Consider the following 26994-nt stretch of genomic DNA (forward strand, 5'->3'; position numbering starts at 1 on the left):
TGAATACTTTCGTTTGTTCTCTAATCCATGTGCAGGTCTTTTTCTATCTTGTCTTGTGATGCTGAGCATGTATTTTTCCATGGCTCTTTGGGCCCCTCGTAGTTTCTGTATCAATTGAAACAATACGCACTCCAGTACAGGGGTCAGCAACCTGACAACTTTAAAACTTGTGAACTTCAATTCTGGAAGCTGAAGTCCACAAGTCTTAAAGTTGTCAAGGCTGCAGACCCCTGCTCCAGTATGTACTTGAGTTGTACAAATAAAGGTGGGATTGAGTACCAAGGAATCATTTTTAACTCCTAGCAATCTCCTTCTCCACGACAGTAAGTCCTTAATCACTAACTGAATCCACCCACTTTGTCGGTGGGCTTCTTCTTCTCTTTCCTTCCACCTTTCTCAGGATTGCAGTTTTTTTCAAGAAATGATGTTTTCACATGTTGAACTAACCAGCCCTTATGTTTTCTGGCTGTCTCTCTCACCTGATTGGAAATGGGGGGCTCCATTTAATTGTTAATTTGCATGATGATGTTTAATAAAAATGCCAAATCCAGTCCCTGAGTCTTCGGAGAAGGGCGGGATATAAATGGAATTAAAATAAATAAATAAATAAATAAATAAATAAATAAATAAATAAATAAATAAATAAACCACAATAATTGATTACCCTTGAGTTCAATAACGACTCAGGCTCTACTTAATCTTTCAATGCAATGTCTTGGCTGCCTGAAGACTTGACACTGGAGCAAGAAAATAAAGAAAGAAAAAGGCTGACAAACCGTTACAGCAGCGCTGTACAGCAGCACAACAAATCCGACAGCTTTTGAAAAGCAACACAAACACACACAAACAAACACAAATTCATGGTGCCGGCTCCTCTAAGAACAGTTTCCTGTTTCCGGTTCGCTTCCGGGTGCTCCTGAAGTCCCTATTGCTGTCGCCCTTGTACCTTCCGTAAGACATACGTTTGCACCACGCATGCGCAGCCCGGGAAGTTCTTTTTATTTTTTTTTCCTTCCCAGACCCTAGTTCTGCGAGTTGATCCACGCGGGGTTTTTGCTTCTGCTACGCGCAGCGACAAATATGGTGAGCGCAGCGTGGTTCTGCGTGGGGTGATAGCTTGGCTCTGTCGGGGTGGGGTGGGACGGGGGATTTTAATCATTTATTTTGGAGATGCCTGGGTGAGTCAGTCTTTGCACTTAGAAATCGCGTGTGAATCCGATTTTGCAGCCCGGTAAACTTGTGTTGGGCGTTGTTAGCTGGGATCATAACAAACAGAGACTCGTCGCGCCAAATCCTAAATGAGGACGTATACAAAGTATCTGCAAGTGCTCAAATCGCCAATGGTTTTTTCCCCCGAGGCCGTAAAAACGTGTTTATTGAATTTAAAAAGGACCTGCTTTTTAAGAAGGATAGATTGTATATACAGCATGCATATGTAACACGTGGGTGTACATATGTAGGGCATGCATTAAAAAGTTAAAAAGAATCTAATCCTGTTGCTCACTGAGACAAACCAGGAAACTAGTCACTTGGGAATTGCTTACTGGGTGCAGAGAGAAGTGGAGTCTTTCTGCTACAGAAACTGATACGCCATTTTTTCCCCCAAAGAAAACCCCCAAATCCAGTTGGTTTTTGGAAAAAGTATCTTTGGGACAATCATGACCTGGATGATTAAGAATCTCCATAGACATGGTATTCCATTTGGCATTCTTTTTCAACTTTTAAGATCTGTGGCCTTCAAGTCCCAGAATTGCCCAACCAGCATGGGAATTCTGGGAGTTGAAATCAACATATCTTAAAGTTCCTGAACTTGAGAATACTGTAGCTGCTGAAATGCATAACAATGTTTGCTAACTATGAATGTGTAATTTATTTTAATAAGGATTTGCACATGTTTGAACACATGTAGTTTCTGCTCAACACTGTTGTAGTATTTATTGGGCTTTAGAGTAGTGTGAGACTACACTATTTTTTGTGTGTAATAAACAATAGGCATGTCTGTAGATATGCTTTGCACTGGATTGTGAAATTCTTCTTAAAGCTTGCTTTATGTTAATTTGTTTTCCTTATCCTCAGCTCTTCTATTCCTTCTTCAAATCCCTAGTAGGGAAGGACGTAGTGGTCGAATTAAAGAATGACTTGAGGTATGTTTTTATTCACAGCTGTTTGGCTGCAAATGAATGCTGGTTTCTTTGTGACACTAGCCTTCCAGTTTTTAGCTGCTTTCTCCTTAATAAACCCATTCATTTTAGCTTTCATTTCCTTTTTGTTTAATTCACAAGATTCTGTTGCGCTTTTAAAAAAACCTTTGTCACCTTAACTCTGAATTGTGTTTCCTTTGTTTTTTTGTAGCATATGTGGGACCTTACACTCTGTAGATCAGGTATGAAATATTTCTAACCCTTTTTTTTGCAACCCTTCTAAAGAATGTTTTTTTTCATTCTATCTAAGTGGGTCTGTGTTGTTTGAAGAACTACGTTGGTGTTCCTATATCTGAAATATTTCTACACCTCTGCTATACATATAGTCATCCTTCAGTGTATTTCATTTTGTATTCTGTCTTTGCAGTAGTTCAGGGCAGCAAACAAATTTATTTTATCCCCACTCATATTAAAAAGAAATCAGTGGCAATGACCTCTACTTTTGCACCTCTCAAAAGTAATAACTTTGTGGACAATGCCACAAACAATTTGGCTGTGGAAAATCTCCGAGATTGTCTTTCGCTGAGGTGAAAAGAAACTAGTGATGATTTTGGGTAGGCAGCCTCGAATAACTTGGAGATAAATCTCAGGATATACAAAATATTTTGCTCGTTTACTGAACTGTCTTTTCTTTTTCCCCTGATTCCACAGTACCTGAATATTAAGCTCACAGACATTAGCGTGACAGACCCAGAAAAATATCCTCATATGGTAAGTGCTCATGTAATGGCCGTGGCAGGACCTGAAAAATATGGATAAATGGCAGAGTTTCAAAAGTATAAATGCTGTTTATTAGCTTTTCACTTTCACCGAGAAGGCATTATATTCAGGGGTCTTCAAAGTTGGCCCTTTTATGACTTGTGGACTTCAAGTCCCAGAATTCCTCAGCCAGCGTGCCTGGCTGAGGAATTCTGGGACTTGAAGTCCACAAGTCATAAAAGGGCCAACTTTGAAGACCCTGCATTATATCATATATTACTTTTGAATATATTTTTAACTGTAGCTTTTCATGATCTATTTTAACTATCCTGTTTTTTTTAAACTTTATAATCAGCAATTTTGAGTGTAAAATTAAAAGGGCAGCATAAAAACCCCATCCATGGCCATTGCATGACTATTGGGGAGGGAGCAAAGTTGAGGTACCTTACTGAAATGGAATAATCCCATTTTATTAGCTGGCCCAGCTTTTATCTATTGATTTTTTTAAATTTAGTCAATTTACATAACACCCATCTTACAAATGTGGTCCTTGGTGTGACTAGCAGCACGTTATGAACAATGCAAAAACATTCAATGTAACATAAAAAAAATGCCCAGCAAGAACAAGCTCAATAATTATAAGCAGTCCTTGTCTTACAACCATTCCTTTAGTGACTGAAGTTGCAACGGCACTGAAAAAAGTGACTTATGACCGTTTTTCACATGACGCTTGTAACATCCCCATGATCACATGATCAAAATTGTGATGCTTGGCTCATATTTATGACAGTTGCATTATCCCAGGGTTCATGTGATCCCCTTTTGCGACCTTCTGACAAGCAAAGTCAATGAGGAAGCCAGATTCACTTAACAACCCTGTTACTAACATAACAATGGCAATGATTCACTTAACTGGGGCAAGAAAGGTTGTAAAATAGGGGGGAACCTCACTTAACAAATGTCCCGCTTAGCAACAGAAATTTGGGTCTCAGTTGTTGCTGTAAGTCGAGGACTACCTGCACTCAGCAGAGCAATAAGATCACCCCAACATCTAACCTGAGCCCTGAGCCCTGGAGATGTGATTCTTATTTTTTTTTAAAAATGGTGTACAGGTAGTCCTCGAGTTTACAACCACAATTGAGCCCCAAATTTATGTTGCTAAGTAAAATACCTGTTAAGTGAGTTCACCCCATTTTATGACTTCTTGCCACGGTTGTTAAGTGAATCATTGCAGTTGTTAAATTACCAACATGGTTGTTAAGTGAATCTGGTTGCCCCGTGGACTTTGCTTCTTAGGAGGTCGCAGAAGGGGATCACATGACCCCAAGGACACTGCAGCCGTCATAAGTATGAACCACTTGCCAAGCATCCGAATTTTGATGTGACCATGGGGAATGCTGCGATGGTTGTAAGTGTGTAAAAGGGTCATAAGTCGCATTTTTTCAGTGCTGTTGTGACTTTGAACGGTCACTAAATGAAGTGTTAAGTCGAGGATTACCTGTATTTTAACGGTTTGCTTAACAGTGGCTGACAAGACTAGATAAATAATTTTTTTAATCCCATTTATATCCCGCCCTTCTCCGAAGACTCAGGGCGGCTTACAATCTAAGAAGCACAAATCAATGTGCTTAGCAATAGCCTTCATTCTATGTATATGCCTGCTTATTAGGGCTTTCGGGGGCCCCCAAGCGGCATTATTACAAAGTCAGCTTAATTGCCCCCAACAATCTGGGTCCTCATTTTACCTACCTTGGAAGGCTGAGTCAACCTTGAGCCTGGTGGGATGCGAACCTGCACTAATTGCAGGCAGCTGGGGTTACTTAAGGAGGCATTAATAATAATAATAATAATTTAATTTGTATACCGCCCTTCTCCCGAAGGACTCAGGGCGGTGAACAGGGCAATACACAATAAAAAATAGAATACAAAAATTAAAAAGCCATTAAACCATTATGCCCATAAAATTAATACATGTTAAAATTAAAACTATTTATAAAAACCCAACCCCATCCCGTCAGACCAGGCCAGCTTGTTCGAAGAAGAAAGTTTTGAGATCGCGCCGGAAGGAGCGAAGGTCGGGGGCCATCCGGAGCTCAACCAGTAAGCGGTTCCAAAGGTCTGGCGCGCCCACAGAGAACGCTCTCCCCCTGGGGGTCACCAATCGGCATTCTTTGATCGGCGGCACCCTGAGGAGGCCCTCTCTGTGGGAGCGCACTGGATGGAGGGAAGTTGACGCCGGCCGCAGGTGTTGCCGTAGGTAATCCGGACCCACTGCTCCACCAAGGCATAGGAAGCCAGCAGCATTCCAAAATGTCACAGGGCTAAAATAATTCTTGTTTTAGCTGAATTATACCTGGCTGCCTGAATAGCTTGAGTTTAAGACACACGCAAACACACACACACCGATCCTTGCACAGCCCTCCAATGCTCTTCTCTGTTTCTCTCCAGTTGTCAGTCAAGAATTGCTTCATCCGTGGCTCTGTTGTCCGCTACGTCCAACTTCCAGCCGATGAGGTGGACACTCAACTCTTGCAAGATGCTGCACGCAAGGAAGCTCTCCAACAAAAGCAGTGATGGATTTTTTTTTTTAATTCTCTCTGTGTGACTTGATCTTCCCTGAAGTAGAGCTGCAGAATGGTGGAAGGTCACATTATCTCTTTCTCTGGGAAGTACCAGCAAAGTTAGCCGCCCACAGTATTTTCCTTGGATACAGATGACGCTTCCACTTGCTAATGTTTGTGCTTGTTCCTTTGCCCCTTTTAAATGCAGCATCCAAAATGGTTAAATATATTCCCACCAATCTCCATCTCCTAGGACTGCTGGTGATGAAGCTCGGCGAGCACTAAATTGAAGAAGAAATCTTAGATCATCCCTTTCCTGTTTAGACCCAATAATAAAATCCTTCCATTATTGGTCCTCTTCCTTGCTCAACAGTGAAGAGTACTGTTGAGTAGCAGGGAAGTTCAGTTTTGGTTGAGGATTGATACTCGACTATGAAAATTATTTCTGTAACTTGTTTGCCCTACAAAGTGGCCTAAACAAAGTGGTTTTCTTTGTGTATTGCCAGCCCTTTCTAATTTCCTTCTGTCTGATGCAGCACAGTTAATGCTGGTGGGATTTTTTTTTTCATGTTGATGTATTCCCTATTTATAGGATTTGAAAAAAAAATGCTTTCCTTGGAATTTCAGCAGGCCTAGGAATGACCTGCAAGCTTCTGATGTACGGAGGGTGTCAAGTTTATTTATGTAATCCATACACTATAATACCATTCAGTGTCAACCCAAGCTTTTTTCATTGTAATATAAAATGGCAGGTGTGTTTTCTCTGTTGCAGGTTGAGTCCTGCCGTTTGAGTTTTTTTTAACATTTCACTGGTTTTGTTGTCCTTATATTTCTTGTTATTCTTAGATTTTATGGGATATGTCCTTTTTTTAAGGAAGACTTTTTGAAAGCATAATGATTTGTTAAACAGAAAGTGGACAATTAAAAGTATGATTTGAAAGATGGAATTGGTTACGGGTTACCATGTTATATATTTTAAAAAACAACATATAAACGTACCTGCTTGGGTGGGCAACAGCACCTTGGCTTTTAAAGTACAGGAAGTCCTTGACTTAAAACCACAATTGGGCCGCAAATTTCCATCGCTAAGCAAGACAAGTGAGTTTAGGAAAACAAAAACTCTTGGAGTCAGTTCTAGTCCAAAAGGAATTTTTACTAGGACGTTTGGTTGTGGAAATACAAGACAGGACCTGGCATTGTTTTACAGATTGAAACTTTATAAAGAGTTCCTGGTTCAACCCCCCCTTCCCTCAACCCCATTTGGTCAGCCCCCCATCATTTACTTCATGTCATCCCTTTCATGGGAAAAAGGGAACTTCGGATCTTTACGGTTATTGCCTTCTTCCTTTACAGATTCAAATGGGGACACAGGCCAGATGCCTTCTTCCCTAACCCTCCCCTTTGTTCCCCCAGTTCAAAAGGTTTCCCTTGGTCTTTGAAATAACCTAAGGCAGGCTGAATCTACATCCGCTCCTCCTTCCTCAGGAGATGGCAGAATCCAGGGGGGGGGGAAATAATGTTTTAAACATACATTTATGAATGTGATATAAATGGATTCTGACAGTTTAGTGGAATCACTGCAGTTAAAGGAATCTGGCTTCCCCACTGACTTTGCTTGTCAGAAGATTGCAAAAGGGGATCACATGCCCCCTGGACACTACAACCATCATAAATATATGGCTGATACCAAGCTTCCGAATTTTGATCACATGACATGGGGATGCTGCAATGATCATGAAAAGTGGTCATGTCACTTTTTTCAGTGCTGTTGTAACTTCAAATGGTCACTGAATGGTTATAAGTTGAGAACTATCTGTATTCTCTTCAGTAGAGCTCCTGGCTTAAATATAGTGGAATGGGCATATTTCAGTAACATTAGCTTTGTTGCTTTTATGACACATGGCCATATTATGTCATACCTTATTTTTTAATATTAACATTAGCAAGGAGTGTTATATAAGACATGGGTGTGACTGAGGCTGAAAACAAAGTCTTTGTTGTCTGAAAACCTTGACAGACCAAACTCATGGTGGGCAACCTAGATGTATAATTTTGGACACACACACACACACGGGAGCTGCAAAGAATATAGTTTGAGAGTAAGAAATGGTTATGATTCAAAAAAGCATTTTTTTTTGCAGTTTTGTAGGAAACAAACCGTCCTGTAGGAAATAAAACGTCTAAACCAGGAGCTTTTAGCTGAGTGGATGGAGTTAAAAATAAGTGGTGAAATAATTTGGGATGAAAATGAAATAAAGGGATGCTAGAAGGAGTATGTATATTTATTGATAAAATTTATAGGCTGCCCATCTTACCTCAAGGTAAATCTGGGCAACTTAACAATCATAACAATATTTTGATGTTGGTACGTATGGGAATAATAGCGATACATCAAAGAAATGGGATTAAAACAATTGTCCTAAGGGGAAAAAAAAATCTTCAGGTCACAAATGTGAGAATTCTGAAAACTGGAGGGTATGACTTCAGAAATGTTAAAACAGGTGTGGCTTGCAAATGCAAACAACAATTTCTTTCATGTGGGCATGAAGACCAAATTGTTGCTGGTTTTAGGAAGAATTTTCTTTACAAAGGAAAAGGTAACGAGTGAATGCAGTCACCACACAGTAATTAGTTTGACAAGTGCTTGGGAAGGTGTTTGGCAGAATCCTTGTTGATAGGGGACAAGGAAAGACAACACAGCTTTATGAGAGCCAGTTTGGTGTAGCCGTTAAGGTCTTGGTTCAGGAGACCGCAACTTCTAGTCCTGCCTGAGACAAAGCCAGTTATGTGACCTTGGGCCAATCTCTTAGCTCTAGAAAGGAAGAAGCCAAGGCAAACCACTTCTGAAATCTTGCCCCCAAATCTTCAGGGACTTGTTCAGGCAACCACCAGAAGTCAACACTGAGTTAAAAGCTCTCTCCCTGTAACCCCTGCAAATAAATAAGTGAGCAGTTTCCTACTGGGGTTGGATTGTCAAAGTAGTCTTTAGAGCAGGGGTAGGCAGCCTTGGCTCTTTTATGACTCATGGACTTCAACTCCCAGAATTCCTGAGCCAGCCATGCTGAAGAGAAAGGGAGAGGTTTCCAAGCTGAGCCATGCTGGCTCAGGAATTCTGGGAGTTGAAGTCCACGAGTCATAAAAGAGGCAAGGTTGCCTACCCCTGCTTTAGAGCCTTAAGATAATTGTATAAGAATTTGAATTAAAACATCTTTAATACAAATAACCTCTCAGGGGAAGCTGGCATACACCCTTGTTTCTTTGCAGATAGCAGCAAAAGTTGATTTTTGCAAGAGCCACAAGAGGCCTTGAGGATCTTTTGACCGAACAGTGGAAAAGAAATATTTTTAAAACTCAGTCTAAATATGAGTGGCTTACTAATAAAAGCACAGGAAGGGGCAAGCTAAAATTGGTGTACTGTCTTTATTATTTCTTTCTCTCTGCAAGCGGTCTTAAATGAGTGAGCTGTGGGTGGTGCTATTTCAACACTCGGAGCAATTCTATGGTCTCCCATCAGGATGTCTTGGGAATGAGCAGATTGCTGTATAAAGCCCTTTCTGAACAGTTAAGTCAAATTTGGTTGCGTGGATCCTTTCTGGGTAATTTAAGTTCATCACTGATGGAAATCTTTTCCCCACTCAGAACATATTGTCTTGTAGTTTATGCATGCACAGAGAGGGCCAACTTTTCATTGGTTTCTCCACATTCTGTCAACTCTACCTGGTAAGAGTTTTGTTTCTGCACAAAGATGCATAATCGACACCCGAAGTGATCTCTGCAGCCAGAACAGATTCTGGGTTTTAATTTTGTACAAATGGCTGTGCATTTTATAGAGTTCAAATACTTCCTGTACTGTATATCTCCTCTTGTGTTGGAGGAGATGATCACTGATTAAAGTAGTGTGTCAACCTCTGCAATGTTAAGCCGTTTAGACTTCCACTCCCAGCCACCCATGGCTAGCTGGGGGGATTCTGGGACTTGAAATCTGCACAGCTTAATGTCACTTAACCTGGGTGAAAACATTTCCTTCTTGCACTCTTGAAGATTCCTGCTACCTCAAGGAGTTCTGAGGGCCAGTTTAGCGTAGGCCACTTGCTAACTAGAAACTAGGAGAGTGAATTGTAGGCCTCTCTTAGCCATTCAAGCCAGCTGGGGTGATTTGGGGCCAGTCACTCTCAGCCCAACTCTCCTTACTGGATTGCCATTATGGGAAAAATAAGAGGTATGATTAGGTATGCTCACTGCCTTGAATTGTATACCAAAAAAAACGGGGTAAAAAGATTATTGATCACTGCCCAGCTCTTCAATAATCAAGCCTTCAGTTTTCCCCCAAAACCTGTATGTTTTTTCCCTTACTTTCAGGATTTCTCATTTCCTAGAATCAAATTTGATAGTTCTCCATGAGAAATTTCCTCCACTGCACAATAATATAGACAAGGCACTGCAGCATTACAAAGGATTCTCTCTTACCATGAATATTTTTATTTCCAACTCCAGTGTTGGATTTTCCCAATTAGTTTATTCCTCTTCATTTTGTCAACATTTATGTTTTTTGAAAAGGGCCAAAATTTTGCAATACTGCCAGTCTAGATATCACCAGTCAAGTCTACACCAGTCCACCTGATGCTCTGGAGCACAACTAGGAGCTGCGCTTCATCACGTCTGGAAGTTTCAGCTGAGAATGAAACACAACACAATTATGGAGCACTAGCTCCGCGAATGATAGTAATTGTAGTTCTCGACACCATCAGCTTCCTTTGCACCATCCTCAACCCAAGAGGTGCAATACTTTTTTCCCACCACGAGGGGGAACTCGGCTGTTTCCTTTGCAGGGAATGTCCTCGGTCATAGCTATCAATTCGGGTTCAACTCGGTCGCCAAAGCTTAGCTGCAGGCAGTTGTAGCAATGCCTTAGCCTGGTACCCAATGTACGGACCCACAACTGGGGAGTTGTCCATTGCAATCACAATTAATTCCATACTTTAACTTAAATCTGAATGGAGCTCGCGCGAAACAAAGCCACGCCCACGTAAACTCGCCGGAAGCTTTGACGAGTTTCCCGGTTTACCGGAAGTTAAATGTGAGACGTTCTATCGATGTCGAAGCTGCTTTTGATGCGCTCTATGATCATTCGACAGGGTTGATCGACTTAGGTTAAGAAGACCCTTTTTGAGGATTGGCTAATCAAGTGCCTGTGTTAAACGTAGCTCGTTGCCGTGGTGCAGGCGCAGAAACAAATTGTGTAGTATGTCGGGTATAATCCTAATTCATTCGTAGATCTATCAGATTTCGTGCATAAATTAAATTTGCTTTGGAAGAACTTTACACCCCACCCCACCCCCAAACATTCTCCTGTTCGCCGTCTTTGGCAAGTACCTGTCATGTAGTTGGAAACAGAATGAACAAACTGCCTGGATAACTGGTTGTGATCCTGCCGGTGCATTCACACAGTTGCCATTATTTGGGTAGAATGTACATAAGTATTTTTTAAAAAATCCGATTTTTTTTTTAAAAAATATCTTTAGTACTTGCCACGATCCAAATCTTGAAATCTCTTGCGAATCTTTTTTGTTTACTTCTTAAAATCTTATTTGCATCGATTTTTTTTTAAAATCAAAGGTTAGCAGATATTTAGAGAAGTTAAGACTTTCCAAAATTATCTTTTTAACGAAGATACTTTGATTTGATGGTTTGGCTTGGGCTTACTTGTGTACTGGATTCCTACGGATTTACCGGTTCGGAGCAGGCTCTGCCGCGGACGCCTGTCGGAGGGGGTCCTTCGGGAATGTGAAAGTAGCACGTGGGGAAAAGCAGCGGCGGTGTCTACAGCCGGCTGGAGTGGCAGGTAGGGCGGGACACTGGAGTCTCGGGTCAGCCTCCAAACCCCCTTAATTTTTTTCCTTTTTCCAGAAAGCTTTTGTGCTTATGGGATGTAGCTTTTCCGGTCCCCCAAAAAACAGCGGTCTTCAAACTGGGAGTGCACCAAGATGATTTATTGGGGAGCAAGAGGAGCATTTCCGAATGTCTCCTTTTCGTTTAGGGTTCAGCTTGAAGAATTTAAAGTATGCCAATATGTGATCTGCTGCTTGTTGGAAGATCTGCCCCCCCCATCTTAGATTTGGGGCATCCCATTCCCCGCCCTTAGTTGCACCCCAAAAGTTCCAGGTTTTTTACAGGTTGCTTCTTCTGTGGTTTCCACCCCCCCACGACAGAACTCCTGTTCTTGGATTTGGGGGGGGTTTCCTACTGGGAGGTGAATTTATTTATTTCTTTAGTAAGCTCATATGCCCCATCTCGCCTAGAGGCACCTTTAAAAAGGACTAGTTGCCCAGAATTTAATGCCTTTGCATATACACTAATTTTATTCACACCGATACTTTTTCAAACTTGGCAATTTTAAGATTCAGCTCCCAGAATTCCCCAGCCAGCCTGCTGTCCACACATCTCAAGTTGTCGAGTCTGATAAACACTGATATACACTATTGGGTTTCTTTATAAGGAAAGAAAGTAAGGCATTTCCAACATGCAGACTTTCAAGATGTCATTGTTGTAAATCTGATGGAATAATAGCAGATATTGTGGTACAGTACTTTAAAAGAAGTGGCAGTGTTTGTAAGCGTTGCATAAGCCAAGACCCATTTACTAGCTGTCCCGTGGAGCCATCTTTCTCTCTCAGGCCAACCCTACAGAGTTGATGCTGCAAAAAAAAGGATAGAATAACAATAACAGAGTTGGGAGGGACCTTGAAGGTCTTCTAGTCCAACCCCCTGCTCCAGAAGGAGACCCTATAGCATTCCATACAGGAGGCTGTCCAGTCTCTTTTTAAAGGCCTCCAGTGATGGAGCATCCACAATTTCTGACAGCAGGCAGTTCCACTGGTTAAATCTTCTCGATGTTAGGATGTTTCTCCTTAATTCCAGGTTGCTTCTCTCCCTGATTAGTTTCCATCCATTGTTTCTTGTCTTGCCTTTTGGTGCTTTGGAGAATAGGGTGCTTTGGATGAGACATCTTATGTATGCAACCTTGAGCTTCTATTAAAAAAGAAAGGAGATATGAATCCAGTGAACAACTGGCAAGACGTTCTGAGGGAGGTTTACATTAATTAAAGCCAAATAAATTGTACAGGGCTTTGAATGTATGTGTCTGTATGGAAGGAAATAAATCAGAAATATCTGACCTGATCTGGGTCGGTGATAGCTGTAACCATCCAAAAAGAAGCTGATGAAACATTGAAAGTTTGCAGTAGATTACATCTTCTAAAAGAATGATGTAGAACTAGCAAGGTTCATAATGAGTCAAGCACATTCTAAAACTAGGAAATTCTTTAGCTGTCGTTGCTCCATTATATTAGTAAGTGAATCCTGTGTTTAGACGTCTGTCACTAACAGGTTAGTTTGAGGGTGGCATTTGATTTACTATCTTATAAAAAAACCATTTGTTCTGTTTTCTGCCTTGAGCAAAACAATTCTCAGATATTTGTGCAAGGAAACTATTGCAAACTGAAAGAAAATTGGTTCTTTTTTTTTAAGGGGCTGGGCTGTTGTTAATCTATAATATAGATCAGACATGTCAAACTTGTGATGTTGCGTGAGCTTTTTCCCCATTGCCAGCAATGGGGTGGGAGCAGTTTCCTTGTGACGCGTCCGGCCCGTGGGCTGGCAGTTTGACACCCCTGACATAGATGGAGTAGATAAATGGCTAGATGCTGTGTGAGGTGAAAATTATATATATGACAGATTTGCAGTACTGTTTGTTTTGATTCAATTTACCCCCTCCCCCCCCTTTTTTTGCCAAGGATTGTATTTGGCCTTTACATCACATGGTGTACTTCCAAAATTGAGCTGGATAAAAATAAATGCTACATTTAATTTACCCGAGCTTAAACTTAAATATAATTTAAATGGAATTACAGGTAGTTCTCAGCTTAACCATTCATTTAGCGACCATTTGAAGTTGCAACCCACTGGTCCCCGCACTTACAACCTTCCCATGGTCACATGACCAAAATTTGGCAACTAGAATGTATTTACGATGGCTGCAGTGTCCCGGGGTCATCTGATCGCCATTTACGACCTTCCCGGCCAGCTTTTGAAAAGCGAAGTTAATAGGAAAAGTCGGATTCGCTGCAGGGATTCATTTAACAACCATGGCAAAAAAAGGTTTTAAAATCAGGTGCGACTCACTTAACAGTTGCCCTGCTTAGCCACAGAAATTCTGGTACCCGTTGTGGTCGTAAGTTGAGGACTACCTGTCATTAAGTGCAAATAATACAGTTTTTACCTTTGTATTTCTCATTCTGAGTTTTTAAGTGTTTCAGGGCAGCTTTTAGAGGCCCTCTTTGTTCCAAAGGAATCTCGTTAATTCAGCTGGGAGTTCTGCACCATAGTTCAGTGTCACTGGTAGAACCTGTTATGCGTATGAATGAGCAGCTGAGCTTCAGTTGTCTCTTCCACTTTCTCATCCTTTGATTAGAAGCATCTGCCAGCTAGAGCAGAGGGGGACCCCGTTGGATTGGGGTTTCCCAAGCCTGGCAACTTTAAGCTAGATGGACTTTAACTCTTAACATTTCTTTTTTTTCTTATTTTTTCTTTTTTGGTCTTCCTTCTGATGACATTCCTAGCGTAAGGTGCAGAAATATGGGACAGAACAGTATTTCTCAATTTTGGAAACTTTAAGAGATGCCGTGGCTGGCTGGGGGGAATTCTGGGAGTTGAAGTCTGCATCTCTTGAAGTTGCCATGGTTGAGAATATAGTTGTAGGTCGCTCCACTCCAGAACACTCTATACTGCAGGATAGTTGACCTCTCTCCCTCCCTCTCCTTCCTTTTTCTCTCCCTCCTTCCCTCCTTCCCTCCCTCTCCTTCCTCTTTCTTTTCTTTTCTTTTCTTTTCTTTCTTTCTATCTTCCTTTCTTCCTTTATTTCCTTCTTTCTTTTTCCCTCCTTCCCTCCCTCCCTCCTTCCCTCCCTCCTTCTCCTTCCTCCCTCCTCCCTCCTCCCCCCTCCCTCCCTTTCTTTCTTTCTTTCTTTCTTTCTTTCTTTTCCCCTCCTTCACCTTCTCCTTCCTTCCTTCCTTCCTTCATTCTTTCTTTCTTTCTTTTTCCCTCCTTCCCTCCCTCCCTCTCCTTCCTTCCTCCTCCCCTTCCTTTCTTCCTTCCTTCCTTCCTTCTTCCTTTCTTTCTTTCTTTCTTTCTTTCTTTCTTTCTTTCTTTCTTTCTTTCTTTCTCTTTCCCTCCCTCTCCCTCCTTTCTTTCTTTCTTTCTTTCTTTCTTTCTTTCTTTCTTTCTTTCTTTCTTTCTTTCTTTCTTTCTTTCTTTCTTTCTTTCTTTCTTTCTTTTCCCCTCCTTTCCTCCCTCACCTTCTCCTTCCTTCCTTCCTTCCTTCCTTCTTTCTTTCTTTTCCCTCCCTCCCTCCCTCCCTCCCCTCCCTTTTATTTGCCGCCCATCTGGCCTCAAGGCAGCCAGAAATGCCATTTCTTTCCCAATTCTTCAAAGTTTATTACTGAATCATGGTTATAGAGGTGCAGGACGTGAGCAGGCCATTTGTCTTCATCTCCCTTCTTGTTCTTGATTTCCAGGTCTCTCTGTCCTCTCATCATGCCCACCCTCTACATCTGCCCCCATCCTGACAATTTCCAGAACGCCCGTGTGTTGGTCGCAGCCCGTTATGGCCGGCAGGAGCTCACGGTGGTTGAACTTCCTCCCAATGCCGAATTCAAGAATCGTTTTTTCTCTCTGCCCAAACTCCCAGCTCTGGAAACCAGAGCGGGGGTTTATGTATCTGGGCCTGCAGCTGTTTCTTACCTGCTGTCTCCAGATGTTATGAGAGGGCAGACTCCCGAAACAAGAGCCTTGGTGCGGCAGTGGATCAGCTACGCTGACATGGAAATCGCTCCCGCCGCCTGCGCTGTCGCTTTCTCTGCGCTGAGGGTTTCCAAGGAGAATAAACAGGTGAGGGTGCTGAGGTGAGGGTGCCTGGGCTGGGTTTGATAGGCCCAAATCAGAAGGTGTCGGTAGCATGAAAGCTTGTGCCTTTTAAGGAAATGTGTTACAGGGTGGTCCTTGACTTAAAGCCACAGTTGAGCCCAAAATTTCCATGGTTAAAAGAGAATTGTTAAGAGAAATTTTGCCCCGTTTTACGACCTTTCTTGCTACAGTTGCTAAGTAAATCGCTGCAGCTGTAAAGTTAATAACGTGGTTTTTAAGTGAATCTGGCTCCCCTATAAACTTTGCTTGTCGGAAAGTCGCAAAAATTTCTGTGACCCTGGGACACGGCAGCCATCTTAAATACATGCCAGTTGTCAAGTGTAGAAACTGTGTTCATGTGACCATGGGAATAATTTTTTGGCTGCCTATAATTTACAGAATATCTACTTCCCAGGTTTCCCCTACCATATCTACATTTTCAGCCTGTATAGCTATTAGTCTGGCAGATAGGAAATGCTTTAGTCCTGATCATCTGGAAATCGCTAGGCTAAGCTTAATTGTTGTGAGTTAGGAAGTCCTTCATCCACAGAGGGACCAAGACATCGATCCAAAGGAAAAAGAGGAATTAAAATCCAGGTTGCTAAAAATATTGTTAGACCCTTTGGCATTTATCTAGTATTTGAAGAAAATAAGCAGGTTTTTCCCAAAGTTCTCTTTAGCTAGATTTATCAAGAATAAAAGGCTGGGAACAGTATCATAACTGTATAACTAAGGAATTAATGTCCTCAATAAATACGCCCCAGAACAGATTTGCGCGTTTTACAGCCCGTGGGCCACATCCAGCCCTTTAGCTATTGCTGTCTGGCCTTCAGCAGCAGCGGAAGTGGTGATGGGGTGGTGGTCCCCCCCACAAAAGTCCCAGTTTTTCATGTGGCCCCTTGGGAAATTTAGTTGCCCATCCTTGCCCAAGAGTCATTATTGTTCCGAATTGACCTAGGCATTTGATTCAGATGTGGTTTTAAAATCAGGGGTAGGCAACCTTGGCTCTTTCATGACTCGTGGACTTCAACTCCCAGAATTCCTGAGCCAGCACGGCTCAGGAATTCTGGGAGTTGAAGTCCACGAGTCATAAAAGAGCCAAGGTTGCCTACCCCTGCCCTAGATCATAATGTATTTTTAATCCTTTGGGGATCACTTAGAAGCCACTTGCAGATCATGCCTTACTCTCCTCTCCTACTCAGGGGCTGGATCGTGCTGTAGCAGAACTGCAGCATCTCCTTGGGGTGCTGGACGGTCACCTGAAGCTTCGGACGTACCTGGTGGGGGAAGCCATGACCTTGGCCGATGTGACCGCTGCTTGTTCTCTCTTGTTGCCGTATAAATATGTGAGTTTTCCTGTGTCATTGTTCTCTCTCTCTCTCTCTCTCTCTCTCTCTCTCTCTCTCTCTCTCTCTCTCTCTCTCTCTCTCTCTCTCTCTCTCTCTCTTCTTTTTGGTATTTTGGCAGGTCATTTTGTACCCTTATGTAAATTGACCTTTTCTTTCCACGAAGGGGAGAAAAATCAACATCTGCAGTAAGGTCATTTAAACAATAGTGGGCAACTTTTTCACTTTCCACCTTTTAACAGAATTTAGTTTATGCCAACACCATATCTTTCTGTCCTTGCAGCGTGGTTTCCTTAGACTAGTTCTTCTCAATCCTTTCATTTCTTCTTCTTCTTTTGAATAATTCTTTTTTATTCGGAAAGTTAAAATACAGACTAAAAAAAAGGGGAAGTTTTACAAAAACAAATCAAAGAGAGACAAAACATGCATCATTCTAGCCTTTGTCTATCTGCAGGATGAAGGCTGAATGTTTTGAAGACAAAAGATTAGAAAAGAAAAAACGTATGTGTTGAAAAAGACAAAGGACAAAACCACAAAACTCCTGGCAGTGAGCAGAGTTTGCCTGCAATACTGCATTCTAACCACTGTGCCACCATGGTTCCTACATAATATATTACATATATTATCCCCCTTAGTTGGATACTGATAAATATGTCAGTGAAGCAGGCCTCAAATTTATAAACTTCTATTTGTAACCAATTTGACCTGTCATCTATCTATTATCTATACCTGAAGGCAAGACAAGAAGCAACAGATGGAAACTAGTCAAGGAGAGAAGCAACCTAGAACTAAGGAGAAACTTCCTGACAGTTAGAACAATTAACCAGTGGAACAACCTGCCTCCAGAAGTGGTGAATGCTCCAACACTGGAAGTTTTTAAGAAGAGACTGGACAGCCATTTGTCTGAAATGGTATAGGGTTTCCTGCCTGAGCAGGGGTTGGAGTAGATGACCTCCAAGGTCCCTTCCAACTTTATTATTATTATTATGAAGATAAAATAGTTAACAGGTGAACCACAACAGCAAAGTTAAACTTTGAAGCTCTCTCTTAACATTTTATTATTGTATCTAACTCTTAGAAAGTCTGTAGTAGCTTTCTACCATAAATCACCACAATTATCCATCCGGGATTGAATACCCTGATATGATTATTAATAATAATTTTGGTTGAAAACTTTTCCCACAATTGTGTCTTGTTCCCCAAAATCATAAACCTCCTTTGTCGATCCATTTTCCTAAAAACGTTTAGTCCAAATCGTTTTCCAGATAGATATACTAAGTCTATTCCAGTTAGATATACTAAGTCTATCACCGTCAATCTCCTTGAGAAAATCCAATTCATCATTGATTCTGTTAATTCCAAATTTGTAGAATCCATATTCCCCTTCAGCTTTTGAATAGTCATTAATGAACCGGACTACCTGTATATTGCGTAGAGTCCCATGGATAATTATGACAGCTCATCAGTGGAATAAATAATATAGATTAATAACTTCCTTCTCTTGGATGCCTCTTCTAGGTCCTCAACCAAACCCTTCGCACTTATTTTATCAACCTTACTCGATGGTTCCTGACGTGTATCAACCAACCAGAATTCCAGGCTGTCTTGGGCCCGGTGAGGTTGTGTGAAGAGGCCCCAGGAGGAGGCGTTTTAGAACTGGACTTTAAAGGTAAGCCTTGCGTCTGGTTGACCTCTTTTCAAATCCTCATTAGTTGGCAGAGTCACAGTCCAGCTTATGTGAACAACAACAGTTTCACCTAACGACCGAATTGCCGGTCCCAATTATGGACGCTAAATGAGAACGGCTTGTATTTTTCAAATCGTTGTACCCAAGCTTGGATGATGTGTGGACTCAGCTCCCACTGTCTTCATACTGTGTGAAGAATCACAATAGTAACATTTGGAAGCGACCTTGGAAGTCTTCCAGTCCAACCCCCTGCTCAGGCAGGGAACCCTATACAGCAGCACCTTGATGAAGACAACCAGGTTTGCGTGCACAGCGGACTTTTGCCATGTTGCCTGCCTTAGAACGACTGAACGGAGGAAAGCTCGTAAGTTCATCCATTTGTATTTTTCATTTATTTTTTCCCCCACTTCCAATCAGTTTCCTCTGAAGCTGAGATGCTGGAGAAGAAGCAGATAGAGGCGCCCCCTCCGAAAAGCGCGTCGCAGCTGAAGAAGGAGGCCAAAAAGAAAGAAAAAATGGAGAAGTTTCTTCAGAAGAAGGAAAAGAGTCAGCAGCAACAGGGAGAGGTAGGCGTTGTGGAAGGAGAACAGAGTCAAATAGGCCTGCACCCGCAAAAAAGTGTGACTCAACCACTTTAGCTTGTGTGTGTGTGTGTGTGTGTGTGTGTGTGTGTGTGTGTGTGTGTGTAGCATGTGCTTTTGAGCTTGAAATTTTTTATTTTATTTTATTTATTTATTTTTATTACATTTATATCCCGCCCTTCTCCGAAGACTCAGGGCGGCTTACAAGCTTAGCAGTAGCCTTCATTCTATGTATATGCCTGCTTATTAGGGCTTTCACACACACCCCAAGCGGCATTATTACAGAGTCAGCTTAATTGCCCCCAACAATCTGGGTCCTCATTTTACCTACCTCGGAAGGATGGAAGGCTGAGTCAACCTTGAGCCTGGTGGGACGTGAACCTGCACTAATTGCAGGCAGCTGGTGTTACTTAAGGAGGCATTAGCCCACTGCTCCACCAAGGCTCTTGTCATTGTCTTCCCAGCAAAGCTGCAATGCTGGGGAGACATTCTGCTCCACTTGCTAAATTAGCATTCGTCCACCTTGGCAGTTTGCAGTTGTGTGGATTTTAACTGGCTGGGGAATTCTGGGAGTTGAAGTCCACACATCTTTAAGCTGCCAAGATAGAAAAAGGTTGTGCTAGATCAGGGGTCTTCAGACCTGGCCCTTTTAAGACTTGTGGACTTCAAGTCCCAGAATTCCTTAGCCAACAATTCCTAAGAAATTGTTTTTTCCCAAGGATTGGGACAGTACAGATAGTCCTTGACTTATGACCACAAGTTAGTTAGTAACTTTTTACTAACTTAACAACTGCAGTGATTCACTTAACAATTGTGGCAAGAAAGTTACTAATATGGGCAAAACTCACTTAACGAATGTCTCACTTAACACATAAATTCTTGGCTCAATTGTGGTCGTAAGTCAAAGAGTACCATTATTTAATATTTAACTTTCAGGTCATTTTAGCAGGATTTTAGAGGTTGCAGATTGTATTTCCCTCCCCTAGAGAAATAATGCAGCTGAATAATAACATGGAATTTGAAGAATATTTTTCCCAAATGACCTTTAAGAAAAAGAAGTGTATATTGTATCAGATAAATAATTTTCTTAAGATAATGTGCCTGGGGGAAAAAACCTCACACCAGAATATTGTTTGATCTTTCAGTGCTGCCTGCCGGTGTGGGAACGGCCAGAATTTGGCCTCCCAAGAATTTGGCCTCTCAGCCTTCAGCTTTCCCAAACCCCCTTATTGGCCTTCACGTGAGCTGCAGTGATGAGCATACTCTCCTGGTTCACACAGGCTGGCATGTGGGAGGTTTGGGAAACGGTATGATAAAACTTTCACATATATCTTTTAGTATCTTGTTTTTGTAATGATCTCATAGGCACCTGAGTAGTTCTCACTATGTATCCAATTATCACTATGTATCCTATTTTGTATGAGATTGATGGAGTTTTTGTAATGTTGGTATTCAGAAGAGGGAGGTGAATAAAAGTTCAGCGGGCAGTTGCTCAGGAGGTTTTTTGGTGAGACGAGGCTGTCTGGCTGGTTCAGAGCATCTCTATCGACCCGGGTCTGAATTTTTTTCTCTACTGCCGTTCTCTCTGTCTGGGTATTTCTTTTGCAATAAATTCTCATTCTCGTGGATCAAATTCTGTTAGAGAAATTGTAGCTTAACTGGTGTTCTTCTCCATCTGTTTTTTTTTTGCTGAGCCCAATTTTCTTTTGTCTCTTTTTGCTTTAATGTGATGCAACATCCTGATTCTTTACAGAAGAAGCCAAAAGCTGAAAAGAAAGACAAGAAGGATCTTGGGATCATCACCTATGATGTCCCCACCAAACCAGGGGAGAAAAAAGGTGAGTGATTGCAGATAAGGGATTAGAGAGTTTGCCCTTCACTCTTTGCGGGAAACGTCTCTGAACCTATCAAATGACCTGTCTTGGAACTGTATGGTCAAAATAGTTAAGAGCTGAACAAATTCCACTTGGTAAAAATGTGACCTTCTGAGCTTTCTTGTTTTCTTGCAGACGTTTCATTACCCTAACTAGGTAACATCATCAGTGCTAGTAAGGAGTTCGGTTTGCTGTGTGTTTATATTCTGGTGCCTGGCCTGAATATAAACGAACAGCAAACCGCACTCCTTACTAGCACTGAAGATCTAGTTAGGCCAGGGGTAGGCAACCTTGGCTCTTTTATGACTCGTGGACTTCAACTCCCAGAATTCCTGAGCCAGCCATGCTGAGGGGAAAGGGAGAGGTTTCCAAGCTGAGCCATGCTGGCTGAGGAATTCTGGGAGTTGAAGTCCACGAGTCATAAAAGAGTCAAGGTTGCCTACACCTGAGTTAGGGTAACGAAACGGCTACAAAAAAACAAGCAAGCTCAGAGAGCACCAGAGCTCAGAGAGCATTTCAACCCTGAGCCACAAATATTCTCCTTCAATGTGACTTTCATCTTCCAAAAGTTGATTGTGTTGTATAGGTAGTCCTCATTTAAGGACCGTTCCCTTAGTGATCATTTCAAGTTATGATGGGACTCTCCAAAAGGAACCTGAATGACCCGGTGCCAGAGTTCCGATGGCAGCACCCCCTCCCTTTATGGTCACATGACCGCATGTCAGTTGCTTGGCAACCATCTCACTTTTACAGTTCCACAATCACGTAATTGTGATTTATAACGGGGTGTTCTTTTTTGCCAGTTTCCAGCCTTTTTGGCTCGTTTCCAGCAAAAAACGGCCATAAGAACGAATGGACTCAACTTTACGATGGCTCACATTCATTTTAGGATCACTTAAAAAAAAGATCGTGAAATTGGGTTGATCACATGGGTTCCTCGACTTACGACTCTCATAATTTATGATGGAAATACCGGATTCCATTACAGTCATAAGTGAAGGATTATCTGTAGTCAGAATGGTAGTCTGCATTGCTACATCTAGCCCAGGGGTCAGCAACCTGAAACAGTGAAAGAGCCACTCGGAACCGGTTCCCTCACAAAAGGAAAAACTGGGAGCCGCAAAAAATGTGTGCGCATGTGCGTACATGCACGCATGCGCAGAACAGGGTTTTACTGAAGAGTGGAGCCAAGGCGAGATATGCACCTACCCTGCATATTTGAATTGATTGGTTGAACTTTTTTAGTCCTACTTTTTTGGGGGGGACTGCACATGGCAGAGGACTGGGAGCCGCAGGAGACGGTTGAAAGAGCCGCATGCGGCTCCGGAGCCACGGGTTGCAGACCTGTGATCTAGCCAAACCTTAAGGTGTTCAGACACACAACAGTTCTTTAGAGAAAAGGTTTTCCTGGACACGGAAGGTCAACTGACCATTGGATTAAGCCAAAGGAAAAAGAAATAGTGAAAATAATATAAAATATCCTAGGAAAGTATTCACTGGCCAGAACAGTGAAGAGAAGCATTCCACATGACAGCATTGTGTTGCAGAATGCCTGTTTAGATTTCAGAGCTGCAAAGAAGACCTATATTGAGGGGGGGGGCAGTGTAAAAAAAAAAGTAAAAAGAAATGAGACATGGGGATTAAAAGACTGATGTTTAAATCCAGGTTTACACGATTATTTCACGAATTGATCTTCTGCCCTTCAGTAGAAAACGCTTCTAGAGCAGGGAGGCTGCTGTAGAGGTGGACAAAATTTAAATGCTCAGTTTTGGACTTGGAACAACTGGTCCCTTCTTATTGTATGTATTCCACTGCTTTTCCAGTTCTTTCAGGAATGTTCCAAAATCAAAACATAAGTTTGAAATAATTAATTTCAATTCAAATCAGGGGCATTTCAAGGTTGGGCTATTTCCAGAAGGGTCAAAACACTTCATAGAAGGTCAGACTGTAGGTAGTCCTCAACTTACGACCACAATTGGGCCCAAAATTTCTTTTGCTAAGTGAGACAGTTAAGTGAGGTTTTTTTCCCCATTTCACGACCTTTCTTGCCACAGTTGTCAAGTGAATAGCTGCGGTTGTTAAGTTAGTCACACGGTTGCTAAGTGAAACTGGCTTCCCCGTTGACTTTGCTTGTCAGAAGGTCGCAAAAGGAGATCACATGACCTCGGGACAACTGCCACCCATCATAAATATGAGCCAGTTGCCAAGCATCCGAATTTCGGTCACATCACCACGAGGATGGTGCAACAGTCATAAGTGTGAAAAATGGCCATGAGTCACATTGTTCAGTGCCATTGTAACTTCGAATGGTCGCTAAATGAAAGATTGTAAGTCAAGGACTACCTGTAGCTGGTCCCAAACTTTTCAGATTCAGAATGCTTTACAACCATGGTTATTGGACCAAAAGGGTGACGAGGCTTGTAGTAGATGACAGCCATTCTCCAGATCTGTGGCAAAAACCTTTGCTGTCTTCTGCATGAAATCCTTTCCCTTTCTCTTCTTTTGTCCCTGATGTTCTCCAAATGTTTTGGATTATGCTTCGTGGTGTCTCACAATGAACGCTGGGAGCATACACCCTACCTGTCTTGAGCTCAGAACCTTTTTTGCTTTCTAGATGTGACGGGTCCAATGCCTGACTCTTACAGCCCACAGTATGTTGAAGCAGCTTGGTACTCATGGTGGGAGAGCCAGGGTTTCTTTAAACCAGAGTACGGCGTAAGTATGGGCTGGAATTACTGTAAACTGAGATCTCTTCATGAATTACTTTGTCCAGATGGCTTGGACATTTATTACAGAGATGAGCTAAGGTTCATTAGAGCTTCCCATGAGCACCAGCCAGAACGTAATGCTTTGCGTGTAGGCAGTATTCTTATGTTAAATTTCAATTGAAATTGTAGGAGAGGAGCAGGCAGAGCTGGAGGGGGGGCAGGCGGAGTTAAACAAGTCATTAGCCTGGAGTCCTTACGTTCCCACAAAAGGTCTAAGGCCAACCCCTCTTGAATTCTTACCTGATGCCAAATCAGTGTTGAACTTTAGTTGACCAGATTGTGTATAGGCTTAAGTAATAAATCTTCTGAATTGCAGCTTAATGTAATGCCCTGGTTCTTTGCACCCGACAGCAATTGCCCAAATGGGGATCTTAGAAATATCTATTTGTTTCTGAGCAGCACAGAATATGTGAGTTGGAGGGTTCTCTTGAGGCCATCTAATCCAAAGTTCTGATCATTATGGCGATCTCCTAAACCAGGGTTAGGCAGTCTCGGCTCTTTTATGACTCATGGACTTCAACTCCCAGAATTCCTGAGTCAGCAGGAAGAGCCAAGGTTGCCTACCCCTGTCCTAAACCATTCCTGACAGCTGGTTATCCGGCCCTCATGTAAGCACTTCCAGTGTTTGTGGGGGATTCCACCACTGTACTAAGACTCTGTTCCACCATGTAGCAGTTCTTACACCTACTGCAAACTAACATTATTCAGTACATGTAGTCAGGTAGTAGGCAAGTTTTGGCCTATTGGTGGGGAAACAATAAAGGACACGGCTTGGAAGAATCACCACCTGTTATTCTTGGTTCTGGGTCTGACAGAGTTATTATAATAATATACAACTAAAAGTACTTCACACCTCCCCTGGACTTTCCTAAGGGAGGTTCTCCTCACAGTTCGGTAAACCCTGGTCTGGTCTAGAAGATGCCTCTTATCCCATCAGATAGTATAATCTTGCAAGGGTTCAGCATTCTCACATATCTCTTGTGGTTCTGCTCACTTTTAATGTGCTAGTGTACACATGCTTGGGATAAATGCATGCCCGTCATCCGGCAAAAAATTAAAAAATATAACAAAAACTCCCAAGGGCAGACTCGATGGGCCACTAGGTCCTTTTCTGTTGTCCTTTTCCGTGTTTCTGTTAACGCCTGCCCCTGTTCCCATAGGGTGACTTCCCTCTTGTCAAGACAATTCTCCATTTGCAATCAATGACTGCGAAGCCAAATCTCGCCTCCAAACAACCTTTTCTTTCTTTCTTTCCCAGCGTCACAGTGTCTCCGAGCCAAGCCCCAAAGGCATCTTCATGATGTGTATTCCTCCACCCAATGTTACCGGATCGCTACATCTTGGCCACGCCCTCACCAACTCCATCCAGGACTCTCTGACAAGATGGTGAGATCTCTCTTGCCTTTCTGGGCGCAGCCAGTCCGCTGGGTTTATCTTGGGCCTTCTCCATCTTCTACTAGGTTTTCAGGAACTCTTCAGTCTAAATATATCTTTTTTCAAGCACAGTTCTTGTAGGGTTCTCTTTGGTGAAATCCATAAGGACGAATAGAGGGGGTTACAAGAAGTATAGTAGCTGTACTGTTTTCTATTTTCTTGTACTCTTGTCCAACCTTGGCAACGTTAAGACTTGTGAACTTCAACACTCAGAATTCCTCACCCCCCCAAAAAAAAAGCAGTCATAAAATTGTGTCCGGTCACATGTCTCGACTTACAACTATCACGACTTACAACCAAAATGTTGGTCCCGGTTGGGCTCGTAAGTTGAGGACTACCTGTACATAATGCTGTAGTAGTATTAGTATTAATTTATTTAATATAGAAAATACAAAGAAAAATAGAAATAGGAAATTAAAGGAAGGAAAAGGAGAGGGGAAAATGAGATGTGAGGTACAAGAGAAACAAGGCGTTGACGTCCAACTCTTTTTTAGCACAATACATGATAAAAACTCTCCAGCCTCAACTCAACATAATGCTGTCCTGAATCTTTATCAGTCTGGGAACCCACTTCTAAATCCTCTTTATTTTCTCTGGAATTATTTGGCCATTATTTGGCCACTGCTTCAGACAGGAAGGCAGTGCAGAGAGTGGTGAGAATGGGTGAAAAGATCATTGGTGGTTCCCTCCCTTCCATCCAGGACATAGCACAGAAGTGTTGCTTGAGCAGGGTCCGCAGGATTGTCTGGGACACTACACATCCTCTTCACAACCTGTTTTTCTTGTTACCTTCTGGGAGGAGGCTCCATGGTATCCGTAGCAGAACATCCAGATTCGGTCACAGCTCTGTTCCATGCAGTATTAACCTTGTGAACTCTAAAGCTTCCTTCTTTCGTTATGTATTCAAGATGAACAGTGATTAATATTTATATGTTACTTATATGTAAGGGTGTAGGTCAGACATGTCAAACACAAGGCCCGGGGGCCGGATCTGGCCCGCGAAATGGTTTCATGTGGCCCGTGAAGCCATCCTGGAAACAGTGAGGGAACGGCCCCCACTGCCTTGGCCCTGGCCCAGAGACCCACCTTCTGCCAGAGACCCTCAGATCTGTCCCACTCCTGCCCAGGCCCCCATAGGCACCCTTGATGCGAACGATGTAGAGCTGGCCATGCTCACCCAGTAGGCCATACTCACTCTAGCCACGCCCACCCTGGCCATACCCACCCGGCCCCCTGAGGGCAACCACAATGCTGATGCGGCCCTCAATGAAATTGAGGTGTAGGTCTATGCATATGTTGTATATAGTATGTTTAAATGAGTGTTGTGTGTGTGTGTACACTTTGAGAGCAAGCAACTACATTTCATTTTTAATGTGTGCCATTGTGCAACACAGTAAAAAAAATGACAAAGGTTATCTATCTACCTACCTACCTACCTACCTATATGTATGATTTGATTCCATGGGGCTGCTGATAAGGGTGCCATGTCCAAGATAAATAACAATACAAAAATAATAATGATGGATGATGATGATGATGATGATGTTGGAAGGGACCTTGGAGGTCATCTAGTCCAACCCCCTGCTCAGGCAGGAAACCCTATACCATTTTGGACAAATGGCTGTCCAGTCTCTTCTTAAAAACTTCCAGTGTTGGAGCATCCACAACTTTTGGAGGCAGGTTGTTCCACTGATTAATTGTTCTAACTGTCAGGGAGTTTCTCCTTATTTCTAGAATGCTTCTCTCTTTGATTAGTTTCCATCCGTTGCTTCTTGTCCTGCCTTTGGGCGCTTTGGAGAATAGCTTGAGTACCTCCTCTTTGTGGCAGCCCCTGAGATATTGGAACACTGCTATCATGTCCCCCCTCGTCCTTCCCTTCATTAA

At 42.4% G+C, this 26994-nt stretch overlaps 2 protein-coding genes across 2 annotated transcripts in view; both read left to right on the forward strand.

Moving 5' to 3' along the window:
* Positions 1-991: 991 nt before the first annotated feature.
* On the forward strand, positions 992-5478 carry LSM2 (LSM2 homolog, U6 small nuclear RNA and mRNA degradation associated). The gene is made up of 5 exons (XM_081317769.1): positions 992-1083; positions 2077-2144; positions 2353-2383; positions 2853-2912; positions 5349-5478. The coding sequence occupies exons 1-5, from the start codon at positions 1081-1083 to the stop codon at positions 5472-5474; spliced, it is 288 nt and encodes a 95-aa protein (XP_081173895.1). The 5' UTR covers positions 992-1080; the 3' UTR covers positions 5475-5478.
* Positions 5479-11251: 5773 nt separating this feature from the next.
* VARS1 (valyl-tRNA synthetase 1) overlaps positions 11252-26994 on the forward strand; it is a 55247-nt gene continuing 39504 nt past the window's right edge. The window contains exons 1-8 of the mRNA XM_081317760.1: positions 11252-11303; positions 15033-15405; positions 16623-16766; positions 18285-18435; positions 18871-19019; positions 20788-20872; positions 23523-23623; positions 24935-25062. Of these exons, the coding sequence (XP_081173886.1) occupies positions 15052-15405; positions 16623-16766; positions 18285-18435; positions 18871-19019; positions 20788-20872; positions 23523-23623; positions 24935-25062 (1112 nt within the window). The 5' untranslated portion in view covers positions 11252-11303; positions 15033-15051. The remainder of the gene's footprint in view (positions 11304-15032; positions 15406-16622; positions 16767-18284; positions 18436-18870; positions 19020-20787; positions 20873-23522; positions 23624-24934; positions 25063-26994) is intronic.

This window comes from Vipera berus, assembly GCF_964194415.1.
Source record: "Vipera berus genome assembly, chromosome: 2".
Lineage (NCBI taxonomy): Eukaryota > Metazoa > Chordata > Lepidosauria > Squamata > Viperidae > Vipera > Vipera berus.